Source organism: Crocuta crocuta, unplaced genomic scaffold (assembly GCF_008692635.1).
Source record: "Crocuta crocuta isolate KB4526 unplaced genomic scaffold, BGI_CrCroc_1.0 scaffold75, whole genome shotgun sequence".
In the NCBI taxonomy this organism is placed as follows: Eukaryota; Metazoa; Chordata; class Mammalia; order Carnivora; family Hyaenidae; genus Crocuta; species Crocuta crocuta.
Window position 1 is genome coordinate 1,491,148 of NW_027530350.1, and position 22,443 is coordinate 1,513,590.

At 38.3% G+C, this 22,443-nt stretch overlaps 2 protein-coding genes across 5 annotated transcripts in view; both read left to right on the top strand.

Annotated features, from left to right (window-relative positions):
- ELF1 (E74 like ETS transcription factor 1) overlaps positions 1-8,738 on the top strand; it is an 82,447-nt gene extending 73,709 nt beyond the window's left edge. For all 4 annotated transcript variants that reach the window (XM_077765681.1, XM_077765679.1, XM_077765682.1 and 1 more), the window contains one exon: positions 6,723-8,738. In XM_077765681.1, coding sequence (XP_077621807.1) covers positions 6,723-7,326 — 604 coding nt within the window. In that variant the 3' untranslated portion in view covers positions 7,327-8,738. The remainder of the gene's footprint in view (positions 1-6,722) is intronic.
- Positions 8,739-18,536: 9,798 nt separating this feature from the next.
- The window catches only part of SUGT1 (SGT1 assembly cochaperone of MIS12 kinetochore complex), a 38,249-nt gene continuing 34,342 nt past the window's right edge, over positions 18,537-22,443 (top strand). The window contains exons 1-2 of the mRNA XM_077765683.1: positions 18,537-18,786; positions 18,879-18,936. Coding sequence (XP_077621809.1) covers positions 18,749-18,786; positions 18,879-18,936 — 96 coding nt within the window. The 5' untranslated portion in view covers positions 18,537-18,748. The remainder of the gene's footprint in view (positions 18,787-18,878; positions 18,937-22,443) is intronic.

The following is a 22,443-nucleotide window of genomic DNA, read 5'->3' on the forward strand; positions in this document are numbered from 1 at the left end:
TTAGTTAAATACATTAGGATTGAGAAGTGAGAATAAAAATTATATTGATTTCAAGCTAGAGATCTTCTTCAACAGATTGTTTTTAGCAGCAGTGTATATTATATCAGTCCTCTGATTATATCAGTAATTCCTTATTTTTAAACTTTTGACATTACTTGATGTTATTCTATTAAGTCCAGTCCACTGTACCTTTGTACAATTGGATTGATCCATACAAGAAGCAATCCACATATTAGAAAATCCAGAGAATGGTTTTAGATCTTCTTTTCAAAGTCAGAAGCTGTAAAACTTCACCATAAATTGACAATCATGACCTTCTGGAATTCAGTGAGTTTCAAGAAATAACAGTATTCCTCAGGAAGATCCTATCATGGAGCAGTTCTAAAGTTCAAAGAGGTAGGGAGGCCAAGAATCTAAGGTCTGCTTTTTTGAGCTTTTAGAAGTTGGAAAAATAGTTTTTTAGCAGTCAAATCAAATTTGTCACATAACCCCAGGAAAGATATGAAACAACAAATTGACCAAGAAAACCCTGTCTACTTTAGACTAGACCAGACTAGGGGCTGGTCTCACTGATTCAGAATGGGGAAAAAGGAGGAAGGCAGAAATTAGATGGACATTTGCAATATTCTCTTTTTCTGCCATCATGAATTTCCAGAATGTGAATTACAGTAAAATATAGGAGCCCATCCAAATAGAATAAAAATGATTCTTTGATTCTTTTCATTAGCTGACTGCAGTCTTAACATTTATATATTCCTAAATACTAATGCTGGGTTTTTGTCCAGTTGATCTTGGAGTAAGAAGCATTACTCAGAAGCAAGACGGAGTTAGATGTTTCAATCTTCCTTTATATGGTCCATTTAAACTTTTGACATCATGAAAACTCACTTGCAAGGAGTATAAATGTTACATTAATTGGATAGGAAGGATCAGTCTTTTACTGTTATTACAGGAGAACTTATTTATCTCTCTGTTTTCCTTTTAATGTTTTATTTTCCTCTAGGTCCTGTTAGTTTTGTGTGATAACTGAGTATCTAATTGGAAGTACGTGATTCCTCCCTTTGGTTTCTAGGCTCTTTGTCATCTTATCATTGTGTGTATTTGTGTTGGTAGGAAACATAATAATGGCCGTAAGCTAATCACTAGGACCCCCTTCTTGGAGTGACTGAGTTATTTTTTTTAGCATCTGTATCAGTTTGCTTTTTATACACCTTGATAATAAAAGAAAATCCCCCCCCAACTTGCAATTTGAAAAAAAAAGTCCATATAACTAGCTCTGAAGGATATTAAATTGTGATATTGTATTGGATACTTTATTACTCTGAATGTCAATTTCTGAATAATACTCAGTGCCAGATATTAATATGCTGTAATTACACTCCCTTCCCATGATTTGCAAACTGTCTGTTGGTGTACTTATCAAAATCATCATTTCCAAGGTACCTGATTGTTCTCTGGACTCCCTGCCTGCTTCTTGCTTCATTTTTTTTTCTGGAGTCCAACCTGTATAAGAGTACTGGTCACAATTTTGCTATGCTGCCTTCTTGCAAACTTTTGTTAGATCCATGTTGCACACAGAGTGCAGTCAAATTTCTGGAGCTTCTGCTACCAGCTCTCACTCTGGTCATGATTCCCTCCTTGGCTTCCAGCTAAAGCTGACCGCTTGTGTGCAGTGCACCTCAGTCTGGGACCTGAACCAGGTGTGTCAGGCGACTTCAATGCTTGTCTCCTCCTACATGTGTAAACCTGCAGGAGCCACATTTTATTCATTGTCACCTACCACTTAACATAGTGTCTAACACATAACACCCCTTCAGATTTATAGATTTTATTTTGAACTAGTGTATATATTCATTCCTCATCTCCTCTCAGAGTAATGAGTTCTCTAAGTGGACTCCTTATATAATGAAGAAATAAGAAAATCTAACTTTTCAATGTTTAAAACATACTTCCTTATTGAAGAATTCATTTTGTATTTATATGTATATACATACATTCTTTTTAGATATACACACACACACACACATTCTTAATCATTCCTTTGACTTTTAAAAAAATTGTTCTCACATTTGGTCGTATCTTTTATTTATATCTCTCAAAATTCCTACTTATTTTAAAGCAATTAAACCTCTAATGGAATGCATTTTATTCCCTGAAATTACTGGATGTGTTAAGGCCAAAGTTAATGAATAATGAATATAATTACTCGGGTTTTGCTATTGTTCTTTTCCATTATATAGAAAGGAGAAAGTGTTAAATAAATTTCAACCAAATTGTACATATTACTCTGAAATTTTAATGCATTATTAGAATCATTTTTTAGGTAGCTCAGCTGGCAGAGCGGAGGACTATAGGCACCGCATCTCTAGAATCATTTTTTATTAGATTAATTTCTTATTTAGTGATTTCTTTATTGTTTATTTGTATTTTTTATAATTATCCGAACTTTCCATTATGAAAATTTTCAAAATATCAACAGGTTGAAATAGTACAATGAACACCTATTTAAATCCACCTAGATTCACAGTTGATACCATTTTGCTTTGTTTTCTCTCTGTATTTATACACTTTTTCCTGTTTGGCTGTTTGTCAAGTAAGTGGACATCATTATGACATTTTATTCCTAAACATTTCAATACACAATATACATTAAATAGCCATCATATTACCACTCCTAAGTAAAATAGTACTAGTTTGGCTATATTTTTCTTAATTTATAATTACTTATTAATAAAATCAAAGACCACTTAAAGATCTTTTTCTGTAGCTAAGAGAAAATGGAATATATGACTTAAAATTATATTATTCAATTAATATATAAACAAGAACTGACACTTTCAAAGCACTCTCTGTATTTTATATACTTTCCATATATTAATATCTAATATCTTCATTGAACAATGAGATATAGGTAATATTATTCCTATTTTACAGATGAGGAAACCAAGGCAAGGAGAGGCCAAGGAGCCTGGTCACATCTAGTAAGTGGTGGAGACAGTGTTTTAATGCACAAAGTTTAGTCCAAAGCAGTGAGCTTATGATTTGCCTCCCTGGCTGTTGATTCACATAACTCTCGTGAATTACCAGTTATTTACAATGAAGTAGCAACATGTTTTTCTTTTCTCACTTTTTCCTTTGCCTCATATCTTTTTATCTCACATAATTGCATGTATCTATGTTGAAATCTATTAAGCTTTTCTAAATGGTTTATGGTATATGTGCTCAGTTTTTACAGATTTTAATTTTGACTCTGGCTTCATGTTATTTAAAGAACCAACTACAATAAAAGTCAACCTCTGGTAAACTATTTTCCTGAAATTGTCCCTTGGTAAATTTGCAAGTCCATGTACTTACCTAGCATAATTGCTTTCTCTAATATATAAATATAATTCAAGTACTAGTAATTTGTTGTAGGGTCTTTTAAATAAATTAGCTTCTAAAAATGTATAATGTGCAAATTACCGTAACAGCAAAGTAATGGAGTAGGAAGAATATAAGCATAACTTTCCAGCCCTTCAACCTTGTCAGTTATTAGATGTGACATTGAATTTGATTAATAAACTATTCTGAGTCTGTTTCCTCATCTCTAAAATAAAGGTGTTACAGGTGATCATAACAGTTAAATGACACTTCCTAACATCTGAGTAGATATGCAATAAAAACTAAATGTTAACCTTGTATATCTCTCTTAGTCTCAGAAAGTTTGAAGAATTTTTAAATTACCAGTATTGTACCAATGGTCACAAGCAGTGTAGGAAATTTTATAAAATAGTTAACTGTAACATAACCTTTGTTATATAATATAACCAGACACAACTGACAGTTTAATCATTAACTAAGAAAAAAAGTAATTAAAAATTTCTGTGGTTGGGAAAAGGCTGTTTGATATTTTATCTCTGAATTTTTGTGTTAGTGAAAATCACTTATTTTAGAATTTGTCCAAATCAGTATATTTACATTGTAGATATTATAAATGAGTATATATATATTTTCTGGCAGAGGACAGTCAGATGTTTTGAGAAAAGGATATCTTTTTCTAGTTTAAACAAAAGCATTGAAAGTCTAGTGGTAGCCCTGATATCAGTATGGAAAATTTCCAAATATGTAATTGCTTCTGCCATACCTGAGGGAGGAAGGAGGAGTTGTGTATTAAAGATGTGTAACTGCCCACAGTTTAAAGATAGAATAGACAGTATTCATCTTTTAGCTGAATTTATTTGGGACTGAAGAAGTGGCAGTGTGTTGTAATGGTCAAGCACAGAGGCCTTGCAGCCAATTGGCCTCTTTTCTTATTAAAAAAATTTTTTTTAATGTTTTATTTATTTCTAAGAGAGAGAGGCAGCGTGAGCACGGGAGGGTCAGAGAGAGAGGGAGACACAGAATCAGAAGCAGGCTCCAGGCTCTGAGCTAGCTGTCCGCACAGAGCCCGACACAGGGCTCGAACCCATGAACCATGACCTGAGCCGAAGTCTGACGCTTAACCAACCGAGCCACCCAGGCGCCCCAGTTGGCCTCTTTTCTTATATAGCTGGTCACCTTATGCAGGCTGTTCATTCTCTTTTTGCATTAATTTTTTATATGTAAAATGGGGATAATAGAACTTACAGGGTGGCAAGGCTATACATACTTTAGATACTATCTGTGTGCTTACTGTATATCATGTACTATTTTATCTTTATGTACATGGCCATGAACTCTTGTCATGGGAAGCCCTTTATTTAAGAAATGGTATCTGGTGATAGGGTCAGGTAGCATACCTAGGCTCAGATTCCACCCAAGATACTCTGATTCAGGTAGGCAAGGGGAAGAAAGAGGAACAATGTATTTTGGAAAAGCTGCCTGGATCCCAAAGTAATTCTGTTTTCTTCCAGCTCTTTCTTGCCTGCCCATTAATATCAATGTATCTGGCCTTTATTTCGAGTCCTACCCTGCCCACCTATTAACTCTTCATTACCCAATTCATATTCTCTTCTAGCTCTGTCCTTCAAAAGAACTGCTAACATTCTGCTCTAGACTGATCATTACAGAGGTGACTTGGTTGGAATCTGAACTTGGAAATCAGAATCCTACCACAGTGGGTAGGATCTAGTCATCCTGTGTCTTTCCACTTGCGTTGAACCTCCCTTACGTTGCACTGAGTTTTCTTTTCATATGTCTACCTAGCCCATTTGTTTTCTCCAGAACTTGTCACATATGTAACAAGCCACATAATTGTAACTTACAAAATTTGCCTATAATAATCTGTATGCAACGATTAACATTTGGATTATGGGGACCAATCTAGCTGTTAACCATTTGAAGTAGCAATCATCTGTCTTTTGTATAATAGCTTCACAGAATTAAGAGGAAACAGTAGAGATCCAGATGTTGAGTTTTTCAACTGTGTTTGTTTTATATTAACAATGGCCATAGCAATAATTTTCACACCAGTGAACTTTTACAATTGGATTGACTCACAGTATCATTTATGAGTCTCTTCAATGAAAGGGATTAACAACCTTATGGAAACTTGATGTACATTAAAGGATTTTATGTTAAATTGTAGCTTTATGGCTAAAATTTGTGAAGATTATTTGAGCTGAGAAAACTGCTAAACATGCTTCCATTTATTTTTGCCAAAGCTTGCCCTTATTGTTTGCTCTCTCTGCCAGCCTAAAGAACCTTCATGCATTAATTATATTTATGACTTTTTTTGTGTAATACGATATGAACTGTGAATTATTAAATTTCTTTTTATAGTTCTGTTTCATATACATTTAAAACTGAGGCATTTTTGTTTAAAATTTTTTTTAATGTTTTATTTGTTTCTGAGAGAGAGAGACAGCATGAGCAGGGGAGGATCAGAGAGAGAGGGAGATACAGAATCTGAAACAGGCTCCAGGCTCTGAACTACCTGTCAGCACAGAGCCCGACGTGGGGCTCGAACCCACGAACCGTGAGATCATAACCTGAGCCAAAGTTAGACACTTAACCAGCTGTGCCACTCAGGTACCCCTGAGGCATTTTTGTTTAATTGAGCATTTTTCCTCTTTCTATATAAAAACAGGTTGAAAACAATACAGTCATATGAAGTCTGGTAATTGTGGATGAACACGTTGATGACATTATCCCTCAAGTATTAAAAATAATGAGTAAATCCAATACATTTGTTTTAAAATTTCTAATTCTCTTGGGGTGCTTGGGTGGTTCAGTAAGTTAAGCATCCGATTCTTGATTTCAACTCAAGTCACAGTTTATGTGTTCAAGCCCTGCATCTGGCTCTGTGCTGATGGTGTGGAGCCTGCTTGGGATTCTCTGTCTCCCTCTCTCTCTGGTCTTCTCCTGCTCATATTTTCCCTCTCTCTCACTCTCTCTCTCTCTCTCTCAAAAATAAACTAAAAAAAAAATTCTAATTTTCTTTCATGCAGTTCTTATAAAATTTCTTGGCCAAGCATTTTGATATCCTCCTCCTTCCCTAGCAAAATTGCTACCCCATTTGTGTTAATGTGGCACTTTGTACAGACTTTCTTTTTTCCATCAGATAGTATCATAGATAATGGCCTGAGAGGTTTGTGTTGGGCATCCCAACAGGGTCTGTACAATGTTTATGTCGTGTTGAAAATATGGGAAGTAGCATTTGAAATGTATAACTCCTATTTGGCCAAAATGATTTGTCAAATGTTAAAGTTTTCAATGATGTTGAATATGCTGATTTTCTTACTTTTATTTCATAATCTCAATAGGACTATACAGGCTCCAACTCAAGTTCCAGTGGTTGTGTCTCCTGGGAATCAGCATTTGCATACAGTAACACTCCAGACAGTGCCAATCACAACAGTGATAGCCAGCACAGATCCATCATCAAGTGCTGGATCTCAGAAATTTATTTTACAAGCCATTCCATCCTCACAGCCCATGACAGTACTGAAAGAGAATGTCATGCTGCAATCACAGAAGCCAGGCTCCCCTCCTTCAATTGTCTTGAGCCCTGCCCATGTACAGCAGGTTCTTTCTAGCAATGTTCAGTCCATTTGCAATGGAACCGTCAGTATGGCTTCATCTCCATCCTTCAGTGCTACTACTCCTGTGGTAACCTTTTCTCCTCGAAGTTCACAACTTGTTGCTCACCCACCTGGCACTGTAATCACTTCAGTTATCAAAGCTCAAGAAACAAAACCTCTTATACAGGAAGTCCTGAAAAAGGAAGTTGAAGATCATTTGAAAGAAGACCATGAGAAGACTGAGCAACAGCCACAACCTTACGTGATGGTGGTATCTAATTCCAATGGATTTGCCTCTCAGGTAGCTGTGAAACAAAATGAATTGCTGGAACCCAACTCTTTTTAATTAGTATACCAAAGGAATTCTGGATGGTTGTTTTTTAATTGAACATTTCCAGTTGTATGCAAACTATCTGGGTGATTCTAAGATAAATTCTACAGGTGTTCCTAATTTTGTAGTTAACTGTTAAAAATATTAATTTAGAGTTAATTTTGACTTTATTAGATGAAGAGTACCCAAGTGCTTTTCTTTGTTCTCCAATTGTGAAGGAACAAGCATTTTATACTATGAAGACATTCTTTTCAGATATTTTTCAGTTGCTATATCATAAGTGTTTTTAAAGTTTCTTTTTTAATTTTACATGGTATTAGTTTTTCTGATTCTTTTGTAAATACAGTACTTAAATATAAGGCAACAGGAAATTTATATAGGAACTATTTTCATTCCAATTCTATAAGTAAAGTCGTGGCTCTTTCAAATGCAAGACACCTATTTTATACTTTGTTAAAATTATGGTTTTGCTTAGATTGACTTTAGTTGGTTGCACTGTATAAGGAACTATGAAGATGTAGAAAATAACTTTTAAATATTGAGCGTTGCCCATGATACAGCTGAACCTGTTTCAGAAACAGGATAGTATAAAAGCATCAGCCTAAGAGTGGCTCTCCTGCTGACTAGTTTGTAACATTGGGCAAAGCCACTGGATCTTTTTGGGCCTCAGTTCTCTCATAAAAGGAAGGGATGCATTGGATTAGACAAGATGATCTCCTTTCTGGTTCTAAATTTGATGATCCTAGCTCCTATATTTTAAAGTTACATTAACTAAAACATCAGCTTATTTCTTAATGTAAATATGGCTAACATAGTGCAGGAAAATAAGTGGCCCTACAACCTACAAAATTCATTCTTCTGTTATCTGTAAGATCTGCTATGAATCTGAATTCTTCCTAAATACAGTGTTCATTAACTCTAGTCCACTGTGTACCGTGGCCCATCAGTAAACTTAACGTTGCTGAGTGCTAAATGATGTGCTGCCATTCTTGAAAGAGTCAAGGCTCTTTCTTAAGGGCCCAGGAAACAGCCACGCCTTGGGCTCATTTGGCTGAGTATAGCAATTATTGCTATAAAAGCATAATTGCTTTATATTTTGGATCATTTTTTATTGGGAGTGGGGGGTGCATACAAAGATAATATACATATATATCTAAGTCTCAGAAATGAAATAGTTTTTAGATTACTTTGCAATTGTAAATAATGTACATTTAATTTCACAAGAAAAATTGTTTTCTGCAAATTTTCTAGTACAGCAAAGGAGAAATTTTTGTAGATGAAAAAATCATGTTTAGAGGTCTCTTGTTCTATGTTTTCATATTACAGAGTGAATTTGTATTTAAGCAAAAATTTAAATTTTGGAAGCCTCTAAACATTTTTGTATCTTTAATTGGTTTATTATTAAATAAATCATGTAAAAATTCTCAGTGTTTGTGTTTTCAAGCAAATATTTTAAGAAGTCTACAGAAAATGTTGCTAGTATTTGCAATGTTATTGTTCATATAATAAGCTCCATTGGTCATATTAGAATTGCAGAATGCATTTCCTCCTCTGTTTTCCTTTCTGCTGTGCCAGATGGCAGCTTCCACACAGCCCACAATGGATTGCCAAACTCCAAAAGTTAGAAAACAATGAAATGTTCTTAGCAGTAATATTCAACACACTTTAAAAAACAAGTTTTCTAATTAGAAATTAGATCAGTTAATTGTTAAAGTTGAAAAACATTGAATCAGAAAAAGAGAAGAAAATTAAAATCTCAATGCAATACCCCTGTACAGTAGTAACTTAATACACTTACTCATTTTATCAGATCAGTTAATATTCTTCAAAATAGGATTTTAAAAGGAGCATTTTAATCTCTGAAGTCAGAGGAATGCAGCAAAGAATCTGAATTAATAGGCCTTGCTAAATTTCCCCCAATTCACTACCCTTAGTTCACACCCTTTTCTTCTGTCATTTTTCATGACTCCATTCTTTACCAAACCTCATATAAGAACACTTAGGCTAGGGCCGCGTGGATGGCTCAGTCAGTTAAACATCCGACTTTGGCTCAGGTCATGATCTCACGTCCGAGCCCTGCGTAGGGCTCTGTGCTGATAGCTCAGATCCTGGAACCTGCTTCAGAGGCTGTTTTTCTCCCTCTCTCTACTTCTTCCCTACTGACACTCTGTTTCTCTCCGTCAATCAAAAATAAATAAACATTAAAAAAAAAAAGAACACTTAGGCTTAAGCATTTCTTTAAGTCTTCATTTCCATATGAAGGCTCCTATGTCATGTAAAACATTAAATAAGGTATGCTTTTTTTCTTTAAAATGTCATTGTCAGTTTGATTTTTAGGCTCAGCTAAGCACCCTAAGAGAGTCATGGAAAAGTTCTTTCTCTTCTAGAACTTTTTTCTGGCCATGCATCCCCTAACATAATCTCATTGTATTGAACTCCTGAACAGAAGCATAGCTCTCAGTACAGGGCCTGTGATGTTACTCTCACTATCCTAACCTAAAAACCTGATGCTTTCCTCACTTGACATTCATCCTTTAACCCTTTGTTGTAATATTGCATTTGCTGTTTCTATTACCCTGAAATGACTGCTGCAAAGGTCCCTAACTAGTAGTTAATTTACATATTGTCAGATTTCTTTTTTAAATAGTTTATTGTCAAGTTGGTTTCCATATAACACCCAGTGCTCAACCCCACAAGTGCCCTCCTCCATGCCCATCTCCCCCCTCCCCCTCTCCCTCCACTCCCATTATCCCTCAGTTTGTTCTCAGCATTCAGGAGTCTCTCATGGTTTGCCTCCCTCCCTCTCCCCAACTATTTTCCCCCTTCTCCCCCATTGTCCTCTGTTAAGTTCCTCCTAATCCACCTATACATGCAAACATATGGTATCTGTCCTTCTCTGCCTGCATATTGTCAGATTTCTGTCCTTCTTTGACCTTTCCAACATTCAACCTTTTAGAACTCACTATTTTTTTTCAAGAAACAGACCTTTTTTTTTTTTAAATTTTAGAGAGAGAGTGTGTGTGAGCAGGGGAGAGGGGCAGGAGAGAGAGAATCTTAAGCAGGCTCCACACTCAGTATGGAGCACAGTGCAGGGCTTAATCCCACATCCCTGAGAATATGACCTGAACCGAAATCAAGAGCTGGATGCTCAATCAAGTGAGCCACCCAGGTGCCCCAACTCAGTGTTACTTTAAGTTCTCTATTGCTTTCACTGTTTTTATACAATTTATTTTTTATTAAAAAATTTTTGTTAATGTTTAGTCCAATTTCATCATGTCAAATCCTTCAGTGTTAAGCCCTTCCGTACTGTCCTCAGACAGAGTTGATGTCCTGCATGGTCTTACCTCTTCATGGTCCCACCAGCCTTATCTTCAAATATTACTCTCTGAATCCTAACTGTCAGTTCAGATTGGGATGCTTTCAATTGCATGAAACAAAAACCCAATTCAAAATTATTAAATAGTACAAAATAAGAGGTCTGAAGTTGGGTTTCCAGGTTACTTAATTCAGGAATTCAGGGGTGATGGTGAGCAGCCAAGTTTCAACCTCTCTGCTTTCCCATCCTCAGCATTTTGCTTTAGTTTCCAGAATGGCTCCTGCCATACTTGCCAGATAGCTGCAGTAGTTCCTTCTAGGTTTCTGTTAGTCAGAAGGGATCTTTCCCAGAATACCCTGAATGGCCATCTCTTCGGAGTTTGTTGGCTAGATTTGTCATATACCCCTTCCTAAGCCAATTGCTGGCCAAGGAAGTAGGATGACCATAAATGACTTAGACATGTATATGGAGCCAAACAAAATAGGGGCTCTGAAATATGGGAGAATGATGCAGCCTAGTATCACCCACACACATTCTTCTTTATGGATACTTTCAAAAATGCTCATGCCTACATTAAACATGTATTTCTTTCCCAAAGAGAGATCAAAGTCCCATCCAGTTACCTGATCCAGTTTCATAATGGGAATGTTTGGGATGATGTGCAGTACTCTTTTTCAGATCAGCTGTGTCTCCCTGTATCTTGTCTTCCGCAGCCATATCAAGTATGAACACTCAGAATACTCTCTCCAGTGTCAGCTTTAAAACACATTATTTGTGGGGTGCCTGGGTGGCTTAGTCGGTTAAGCGTCCGACTTTCTTTTAGGTCATGATCTGGCGGTTCGTGGGTTTGAGCCCCGCGTCGGGCTCTGTGCTGACTGCCAGCTCAGAGCCTGGAGCCTATTTCAGAGTCTGTATCTCCCTCTCTCTCTGACCCTCCCCTGCTCACGCTGTCTCTCTCTCTCTCTCCCAGAAATAAATAAAAATTTAAAAAAATAATAAAACACATTATTTGATGGTATAATTTGCCCTGTCCCAGGCTTACCATTTTCCCATCCTGGAATAGTTGTGTCCTCACTACCTTTCATCCTGCCTTTTATACATACCTAGTCAGTTATTCATACCAGGGTCAGTTTGGGAGAATTCCACTTCCAAATACCAAATTGTCTGCCAGTTTGAGTTCCTGGTCATTAGCAACAAGAGGGATTCTGGTTTTCAGCATAAAGAAATTTTATTGGAAGAATATTAGATAGTTCATCGAATAGACAAAAGGACTAGAGAGTTGGGGTCAATCTGAGTCAAACAGCTAGGAACAAATTGCACAACTGGTTTAGTGGGGAAATTATAGCCAATGTTGCCAAACACTAAACACAGCTTTGTATCACTGTCCCTGCTGCCCCAGGAATTTGATCTTAATACAAGTGCTACTGCATCTAGGAGCGCCTGGGTGGCTCAGTCTGTTGAACATCCAGCTTCAGCTCAGGTCATGATACATTGGTTTGTGAGTCTGAGCACAGCATGGGCTCTCTGTTGTCAGGGTGGAGCTCCCTTGGGAGCCTCTGTTTCCCTCCCTCTCTCTCTCTCTCTCTCAAAAATTAAGAAGAAGAAGAGGGGCGCCTGGGTGGCTCAATCTTTTAAGCATCTGACTTTGGCTCAGGTCATGATCTCATAGTCCATGAATTGAAGCCCCATGTCCAGCCCTGTGCTGATAGAGAAATAAATAGAGACATCAAAAAAATTTTTTTAGAGAGATGTAAATTAAACCACAATGAGATACCACTACACAGCCATTAACATGGCTAAAATACAAAAGACCAACCATGGAGACAATGTGGACAGGACAACTAGAACACTCACACTCTTCTGGTGGGAATGTAAAATGGCACGACTGTCACATGACCCAGACAGGCCCCTCCTACGTATTTATGCAAGAGATAAAATGTGTCCATATAGAGATTTTTTCAGGCATATTCACAGCAGCTCTAATGGTAATAGCTGAAAACTAGAAACCCAAATGTCCATCCACAGGTGAATGGGTAAACAAACTACAATATATCTGTGTAATGGAACATTAGTAGTAAAAGGAATGGTAAATTGATAACAACGTGGATGGATCTCAAAATAATTATGCTAAGTGAAAGAAGCCAGACAAAAAAAAAAAAGTATATACTTTATGATTCCATTTACATAAAATCCTAGAAAAATGCAAATGAATATTATCTATGGTGACAGAAAGCAGATCAGTGGTCAACTGGAGGGTGGAATGGGCAAGAAGGGAATAGTCACAAAGAGACACAAGGTGACTTTTAGGGTAATGTTCACCAAATAATGCATAGGTTCACTACTTGATTATTGTGATGATTTCATGAGTTTATACTCTTTAAACATGTGCAAGTTATTGTATGTCAATTATAGCTCCATAAAGCTATTTTTTAAATGTTTGTTTATTTTTGAGAGAGAGAGGGGGGGGGAGAGGTCGAGAAAGGGAGACACAGAATCCGAGGCAGGCTCCAGGCTCTGAGCTAGCTGTCAGTACAGAGCCTGACACGGGGCTCAAACCCACAAAGCATGAAATCATGACCTGAGCCAAAGTCTGATGCTTAACCAACTGAGCCACCCAGGCGCCCCTAATTTACATCTCTCTGGTGATGCTGATTTTGAGCATCTCTTTTTATGTTAATTTTTTTTTGAGAGAGAGACAGAGTGTGAGTGGGGGAGGGAGAGAGAGAGAGAGAGAGAGAGAGAATCCAAAGCAAGCTCCAGGCTCTGAGCTTTCAGCACAGAACCTGAGAAGGGGCTTGAACCCATGACCCCATGAACCGTGAGATCATGAGCTGAGCTGAAGTTGGATGCTTAACCGACTGAGCCACCCAGGTGTCCCTGATTTTGAGCATCTTTTGATGTGCTCATGTGACATACATATAGCTTTTTTGATGAAATGATTGTTAAAATTTTTTGCCCATTAAAAATTCTGTTGCTTTTTTATTACTGAGTTTTGAGAACTCTTTATATATTCTGGGTGCAAGTTCTTCATCAGCTATAAGAATCGCAAGTATTTTTAAAGTGCAGGAACCTTTTAATTTTGATAAAGTCTAATTATCAACTTCTTAAGGGTCATGCTTTTGGGGTCATGTCTAAGAAATCTTTGCCTAATCCAAAGTCACTGAGATTTTTTAAGAAAACTTCTACAAAACTAGAAGTTTTATAGTTTTAAGTTTTACATTTGGGTCCATGCTCCATTTTGAGTTCATTTTTATAGATGATGCAAGGTATGTATTGGAAGTTCATTGTTTTGCTTTTGTATATTCAGTTTGTTGAAAACACTGTCCCTTTCAATTGAAAAGTCTGAAAAGACTATCCTTTTCAACTATCTGCCCTGAATTATCGTTGGACCTTTGTTGAAAATCACTTGTCCATATATGTACAGGTGAATTTATGGACTCTATTCTGTTCTATTGATCTATCTTTGTGCCAATACACAAGGTTGGTGTGTTGAAATCAGTAGTGTTAGTTCTCTAACTTTGTTATTTTTCTTTTTTTTTTTAAATTTTTAATGTTTTATTTATTTTTGAGAGAGAGAAAGAGAGAGAGAGCGTGAGCAGGAGAGGGTCAGAGGGAGACACAGAATCTGAAGCAGGCTCCAGGCTCTGAGCTAGCTGTTGGCAAAGAGCCCAATGCGGGGCTTGAACCCATGAACCGTGATAACTTTGTTATTTTTCAAAGTTGATTTGACTGTTCTAATTTTGTATTTCCATTTGAATTTGCAGAATCAGTTTGTCAACTAAAATATAAAAAGCCTTTGGGATTTTGATTGGGATCATGTCGAATCCATTGATCAATTTGGGAAGAACTGACATTTTAACAATATCGAGTCTCCATAGATGCGTCTCCATTTGTTTAGATGTTCTCAGCAATGTTTCATAATTCTCAGTGTATACCTTTTACATATCCATTGTCAGATTTATTTTTCAGTATTTAATATTTTTGATGCTATTGTAAATGTCATAAATTTCAAATTCTGACTGTTGCTAATTTTGTTTTAAATCTTTATCCCCTATTTATTGAGGCACGAAGGGTACAAATCTTATCTGTACAACTCAATAAAATTTTACATCTGAATATACTGGTGTAATTGCCACCTAGATCAAGATATGTAACATTTCCTGCATCCAAGAAGTTTCCCTATGGCTCTTCTCAGCTAGGAGATCACTTACTGGTATCCCTCACAATAGTTTTTATCTTCATATAAATGGAATCAATCAGGATGTACCCTGTCTGGCTTCTTTAACTCAACATTATGTCTGTGAGGTTCCTACATTTTGTTGTGTGTATCTTGTAATTCATTCTTAATCATTGCTCCATAGTATTTTTCTCTTATCAAAAGACATTTATTTCCATTTTTTTCTTCAAAAGACACTTATTTCCATTTTTTCCATGAATAATACTGTAATTAATATTCTTGTACACAAAGTAAGTACTCTTTTCTCTTGGGGATATGTCCAGTGGTAGAATTTTTGGGTAATAGGTATTTGGATGACTAGCTTTAGTAGATAGTGTCAAAAGTTTTCTAGGGGCGCCTGGCTGTGGAGCATGTAACTCTTGATCTTGGAGTTGTAATTTGAGCCCCATGTTAGGGTGTAGAGATTAATTTAAAAAACTTTTTTTAAGTTTTCTAAAGTAATTACACCAATTTATACTCTCACTAGCAATATACACAAGTTATAGGTGCTCCATATCCTTGCCTAGGCTTGGTTTGGAATTCCTTTTAAACAATTCTGATGTTTAATACCAAAGTATGACTTTAATGTCCCTAATATAGCTATTGATGTAGAACTTCTTTTCCTGTGCATATTGGCCATTTAGAGAACATTTGAAAATCAACCAAAGTAATTCACTTTAAAGAAAAACTAAATATGAATATTTCAATAAAGGCAGAAAAAGCATTTGCTATTGAATGCCCTCCCCTCTGATGTTATAGCCAAGAGAGAACCCATTTATCACTATTCAACACTATATGAGATGTACCAGCCAGTGAAAGACAGCAAGAAAAAGAAATGAGAGGTATAATCATTTCACAAGACCTCAAACAATTTTGATTCATAGATAAAAAATTGTAACCATAGAAACTCTAAAAAGTATACCTACAAAGTATTAGAAATATAAGCTCAATATGTAAAAATCAATACTGTTTCTACATATCAATAACAAAGAAGTAGGATATAAGACTTTTATTTTTTTAATGTTGATTTTTTGAAAGAGAAAGACAGTGCAAGTTGGAAAGGGGAAGAGAGAAAGGGAGACACAGAATCTGAAGCAGGCTATAGGCTCGGAGCTGTCAGCACAGAGCCAGATGTGGGGCTTGAACTCCCGGACTGTGAGATCATGACCTGAGCTGAAGTTGGATGCTTAACCGACTGAGCCACCCAGCTCATTAAAAACTTTTAAAATGTCATTTAAAATAGCATTAAAAAAGCCAATACCTTGGAGGGCTTGGGTGGCTCAGTAGGTTAAGTGCCTGACTCTTGATTTCAGCTCAGGTCATGATTTCATGGTTCACGAGCTTCACGTGGGGCTCTGTGCTGATAGTGAGGAACCCACTTGGGATTCTCTCTCTTCCTCTCTACCTCTCTCCCACTCATTCTTCCCACCCACCCCCTCAAAATAAATAAACTTTTTTTTTAAGCCAAATACCCAAGTATAAATCTAATGAAAGATATGTAGATTTCTACACTGAAATTTACAAAACTGCTGAGGGAAATTAAAGAGTGTTTAAACAAATGGAGGGCGTATGGATGATACTTATGACTCAATATTAAGATGTCAGTTTTCTCCTAACAGTTCCACAGATCCAGTGCAAGTCCAATTAAAATCCCAGCAGGGTTTTTTTTCCCTTAAGTTGACAAGCTCATTCTAAAATTTATAAATAAATGGAAATAAATTGTATAAGATGTATAAAATAATGGCAATACAGAGGATTTGGAATAGCCAAGGCAACCTTGAAAATTTCTAGGACCTCAAGATCTATTATAAAGCTACATTAATTATGATAGTGTAGTACTGGTACAAGGTTAGACACACAGACGCACATACATTTGGTCATCTATTTGACAACAAAGGTACCTAAGAATTTAATGTGGGGGGTGGTTCTGTCAGTAGAGTGTCCAACTCTTGATTTGTGCTTAGGTCATGACCTCACCATTCATGGAATGGAGACCTACATCAGGTTGTGCACTGACAGCATGGAACCTGCTTGGGATTCTCTCTCTCCCTCTCTCTCTGCCCTTTCCCCACTTGTGCATGTGCTCTCTCTTTCTCAAAAATATATAAATAAAACATTAAAAAAAGAATTTAATGGGGGAAATAATAAATGGCAGTACTTTGAATAAGTAGGACTGGGTCAATTGGATATCCATATTGGGGGAAAAGAACTTTGATCTCAGTCTCATACCTTTCTCAAAAATTGAGATAAATCATAGTCCTAAATGTCAAAGCTAAATTAATAAAGCATCTAGAAGAGAACACAGAATATCCTCATGGCCTTGGAGTACGTGAAGCCTTATTAGTATGACATAAAAAGCACTGATCCTAAAAGATCAGCAAACCCAAGCCAGTGTTACGTGACATATATCTGCTCTTAGCTTTCTGTGCATCCCTACAACCACTGACCTATTTAAGAGAGTCACTTCGGCTGCAACACAGCAGTTGTCACCCAACAACTGTTCTTTTCCCTTTAATCATTCTTGCACAGCACAGAGACAATAACATACTTTTAAAAACGCAAATGTGACTTATTGCCTGCTTAAGTCAGAAATCCTTTAATGAGTTAGAATCGTTAAGAGTATCACATCCAAGCTCCTCAGAAGAGCACAGCTAGCTGTTTGTGACCTGGCATTTCACTTAACGTGAATTTTGGTTCTACCAATTTTAGAGTTCACATCATCATTTTTCTAATGCACGTTCTTGTCTGTCCAAAATGCCTTTTCCATTTCCTTCATCCACTAATTCTAAGTTACCTTTTGAGTCTGAGGCTCAGGTAGCACACCTTTGAAATCCATCCTTATACGTTATTTTCGGCTAAATGCCTGTTCTTGCTATCATGACTATTCCCGTTCACTTTAGCATTTAAAACAATGAATTTAAATTTCTGGAGCGGATGTTAACATCTTTGAATCCCAGTGTTTAGGTTTTGGATGCAGTAGACACTCAAGTTCATTTACTTGTTTAAACTCTACTCACTAAGCAGTTCACTCCCACTCCTTCCTCCACCCCATCCATGGAACTTGCTGGAAGCTTCTATCTGATCTCCGTGTGTCAAAGGACGGTGGGACAGGAGAGAACCCGACTAGGTCGGAAACGTAAAACAGTACTGTCACAACCTTAGGCCACCTTCCTCCCTTCGGGGCCTTCAGGCGTAACAAGTTTTCTTCTCACTCGGGGAAGCCAACTAGGAAAAAAGCCTGGGGCTATGGCGCTCTGGCTAATGGAATAGTACACCGCACCGGAACCAAAGTGCTCCCTTCAGCCTAGCATCTACAAGGGCAGGACGATTTCCGGCCAGTCCTTGTCCGTTAGGATTCCCAACGCATCAATCACAGGCTCTACGCGCAAGCCGGAACTACGGTCCCGGAAAAGAACACGTAGCAGCGAAAGACGTCACAGGTCACGAAAGCCTCGGCTGCCTGGGGAGCCATGATAAGAATTGTGGTGAAAATGGAGTCCGATGTGGCTTATTATTAATGGGCGTGCAAAACTCTCCCAAACGTTACACGCTCCTGGGAAACAACAGTATGGTACAAAAATGCTTTTGAACTACTATCCCTGAAGGGTCTATTGGAGTGCGGAGATGTGAATTGCCTACGCGTCCGTAACCATGGCTGCGAAGGGCGGGGACTGGGAGCGCCGGTCACGGGACGGGGCTGGCCCCGAGACTCAGTCCTCCACGGTCCCAGCCCGCCCTGCGCTCGCTTTTCGTCTCCCCTCCCCCCGCCGCACGCTGCGTGGCTGCTCGTTGGCTACTTAGGACGGAAGCTCAGTTGGTGTTTCTCCAGAAGTTTCCCCCTTGGGCGGCGGCGCAGCTCCTAACCTCGGTGGTAGCAGCTCTAACAGCAGCAGCGGTTATTAGGGATGGCGGCAGCTGCAGCGGAACCTGCAACAGCGCAGCAGTGCGTGTTTTTCTTTTTGTTATTTATTTTTATCTTCCCCTCCCACCCATGCTCTTCTTAGTTAGTGAACCTGTCGTTGTTTTCGCTGGCAGGTTTTTCCGGAGCTTCTCAGATGCTCTGATCGACGAGGACCCCCAGGCGGCGTTAGAGGTGAGAGAAACAATCTCCGCTTCCTCCACTCTTCTTGGGGGGAGCGCGGCCCCCGCGGGTTCTAGCGGCCCTGGTTTGTTAGCAGCGCTGCCTTTCTGGGATCGGGGTTGCTGTTCTTGTTGTGTATCATCTCCCATACTGACAGCGTCCGGCTCTCCTCGGTTCCACAGTGGCCCAGTTACTCCAGACCCTTGTTCGTGCCCCCTCCCACTCGTAGACCGTTACTGCATCCTCGTAGTTGCTTAGCAATACCTTCCTTGTTTCTTGGGGGCGTAGTTAACGTTCAGGGTTGGCCTGGAAGCGATTTTTTTTTTTTAAATGTCATTTGTGAGTAGAAGAAAAAGTGAAATCTAGGCTTGATGATACCTATTAATTCGGTTTTTCATTTGATAATTGTTCTTGCCATTCTTACATACCAGGTGCTGTGCTAAAAAGCGCAGACTGCTGGAACAAAAACCTTTTAACGTGTTTCTGAATATTTCCAGGTGTCCTATCACTGTTCTTATTCACTCATTTATCAAAACAAATTTTTTTGGGGTGTCTTTGTACAGGACACTGATTGCTGTGGATTAAAGTCATGTATTATGTATCGTGTGTGTATTTACAACGCACTTTGTATTTGTGTCAAGTGAAGGGCTATAAAGCTATAAAGAAAAGCCAAAAGAGCAAGATTTAAATAGTAACGGAAAATAATACAGAGAGCCCAAGCTAGGGATACATGATACAGTTGGTCGCAAAGTATAGCCAGGGCTTTCTTGCTTTGAAACGGGAGGGAAAGAGGAATCCAAACCTTGTCTAGTTGTCATATCTAATAGAGATAGGGTCGGGTTTGAGGCAAAAGATGTTATTTCCTAGCTCGGACTGCTAAGAGAAATTTGCCGCAGGGGTAATAGTGTGTCCCGCAGGAGTAGTAGAGTGTCTGGAGGCTTGATACTTGAGCAGAGACCTGAGGAAGGGTGAAGGGAAGCCCTGGGGAAAGAGCACTCCAGGCAGGAAAAGAGTCAGTGCAAAGATCATGAGGCTGGTCTATTCAAGGAGCAGCAAAAAGGCCCATTTAACTAGAGGGGGAATGAAAGAGGAGGGAGCGATGGTGTCAGGAGGAAACCAGGGGCTAGGTCTTTTAGGGCCTTTTGAGTTGGGGTGTGGTGACTCTTGGTCTTCAGGTCATGAGTTTGAGCCCCACATTGGGGGTAGAGTTTAATTTAAAAAAGAAAGAAAGAAGAAAGCAAGCAAGCACAAATTCTGGAATTAGAGTGCTCGGATCCAGATCCTGGTTTCATAGTAAATCCATAACCTCAGGAAAATGCCTTTTGTCCCTCTGGATCAGGTTTCCTGTAAAGTGGGACTAGATAGGACCTATTTGAAAGAGCTGTTCGGTAAGTAACGTAAGGAACAAGTTGAGGACCTTGGGATAGGCGTCCTGTAGCGTATCTCTCTAGGTTCAAGCCACATCGGCTTGTTTGGTCAGTTGCATGTGGCAACCTCGGTTCTGGTGGATGATCTATGGACTTGCAGTTCCTTTTGCTTAGAATGGACTCTCTTGTACTATCTTGTTTTGCTTGGAAATGCTCATCACTTTAGATTTCAGCAGAAATGTCATCTCAGAGCTTTTTTTTTTTTTTCTCAGATGACCCTATCTAAAGGGGACCCCATTGTAAACTTCAAGCTGGCAGGGATTTTGTGCATCTTTTTTTTTTTTTTTAAAACATTATTTCATTTCATTATTTCATTTTTGAGAGACAAAGTGTGAGTGGGGTAGGAGCAGAGAGAATCTGAAGCAGGCTCCAGACTCTGAGCTGTCAGCAGAGAGCCCAGTGCAGGGCTCAAATCCATGAACCATGACATCATGACCTGAGCCAAAGTCAGACACTTAACTGAGCCATCAGGTGCCGCCCTCCCCCCAATAATTCTTAGGAGAGTTGCAGTGGGTATTTGCATTTTACTCACAAGGAAGCTGAGTCTAAAGAGATTAACTTGCTCAAGGTTATATAGTTGAGAAGTGACAAGGCTCTGGGTTCAAGGAACAAGGTCATCCTCTGGAGGAGAAAGTAGGTCTAGGGATGTGTAATATTAAAAGTTTGGTAGCTAACTTTAAAGATGCTGACCATTGGGGCGCCTGGGTGGCTCAGTTGGTTAAGTGTCCCACTTCGGCTCAGGTCATGATCTTGCGGTTCGTGGGTTTGAGCCCTGCGTTGGGCTCTGTGCTGACAGCTAGCTTGGAGACTGGACCCTGTTTTGATTCTGTGTCTCCCACTCTCTCTGACCTTACCCTGCTCACGCTGTCTCTCAGAAATAAATAAAACATTTAAAAAATTTTTAAAAAAATAGATGGTGACCATTGATCGCTTTGTTGAGCATAGCTGGTTAGCATAAATGTGCAGTTACCAGTTCTGCATGGTTATGTGGTTTTTGTTTAGCAGTGCTGGATAGTTTAGGAAGGGAGAAGGGTTGATACTCTTGTTTATCATCTATGATTGGGGTTAGTGTGGCTAGAAGGAAAAGAGAAATGGAGTCAAAGTGAGGTACCTAGAGCTACATGCCTTCAACAGTTATGTCCCTATGAGCAAGCGGTCTGCTTTAGCTTTTAACCTTAACAAGATATGTTGTTGACTAGCATTTTTACAAAGCCTAAAACTTTATAAAGATTTGGAAATACATTTTCTCAGATCCAAATTTTAAACAATTTTAATGCCTTATTAAGAATTTTTTTCCCCTTACTTGTTCTGGATTATCAGGGTATTTCCTTCATCATTATCTTGGTAAAGACTTCAGGGTAATTATATTTTATAGTTCACTGAGTTTATTTTTAGAACTATAAAATGCTTGAATATGAAGTAACTCGTTTTATGTAAGTGTATATCTTTGGACATGTTCACACTATGTTTCCCATTGGTGTGCATTACATAATGGCCTTTTGCCACTGTGTTTAAAAGTTGGCACTAAAGTCCTTGCCTTTGAGATACCTCTCTTTAGTCCCTTTGTACCCTAGCAATGAGCAGCTGTTGTCACAGGAACAGAACCCTCAAAACACGCCACAAGTCCATTGCAGTTATTACAGCCACACATCATTATTTTAACTTCGCTTTTTCTGGTTTTATTATATTGTGTATTAACTTATTCAGAAATAAATTGGTTATTGTGTGTATTGTACTGACTTAACATTTGTGTCATAATGTTCAGTTTGTGTTCTGTCTTTTGGTAACTTCAAAAATAGCAGCCTAATAAATGAATTACTTTATTTAACTGAATCACTTAACGGTTTCTCCTTAACCAGCAGTTAGTTTGTATTTTTAAAGGTTATTTGCAAGTTGGTTGTTTGAAGTTCAGAAGTTTTTACTTGATTCCATTTTAATTATCTTTGTACCCCCAGTGTCTGGCCTGGCTTTGTTATGTAACGTATGTTTAAAAATCCTTTCTAAATAATAATCCAGGGGCACCTGGGTGGCTCATTAGGTTAAGCGCCTGACTCTTGATTTTGGCTTAGGTCATGATTTCACGGCTCGTGGG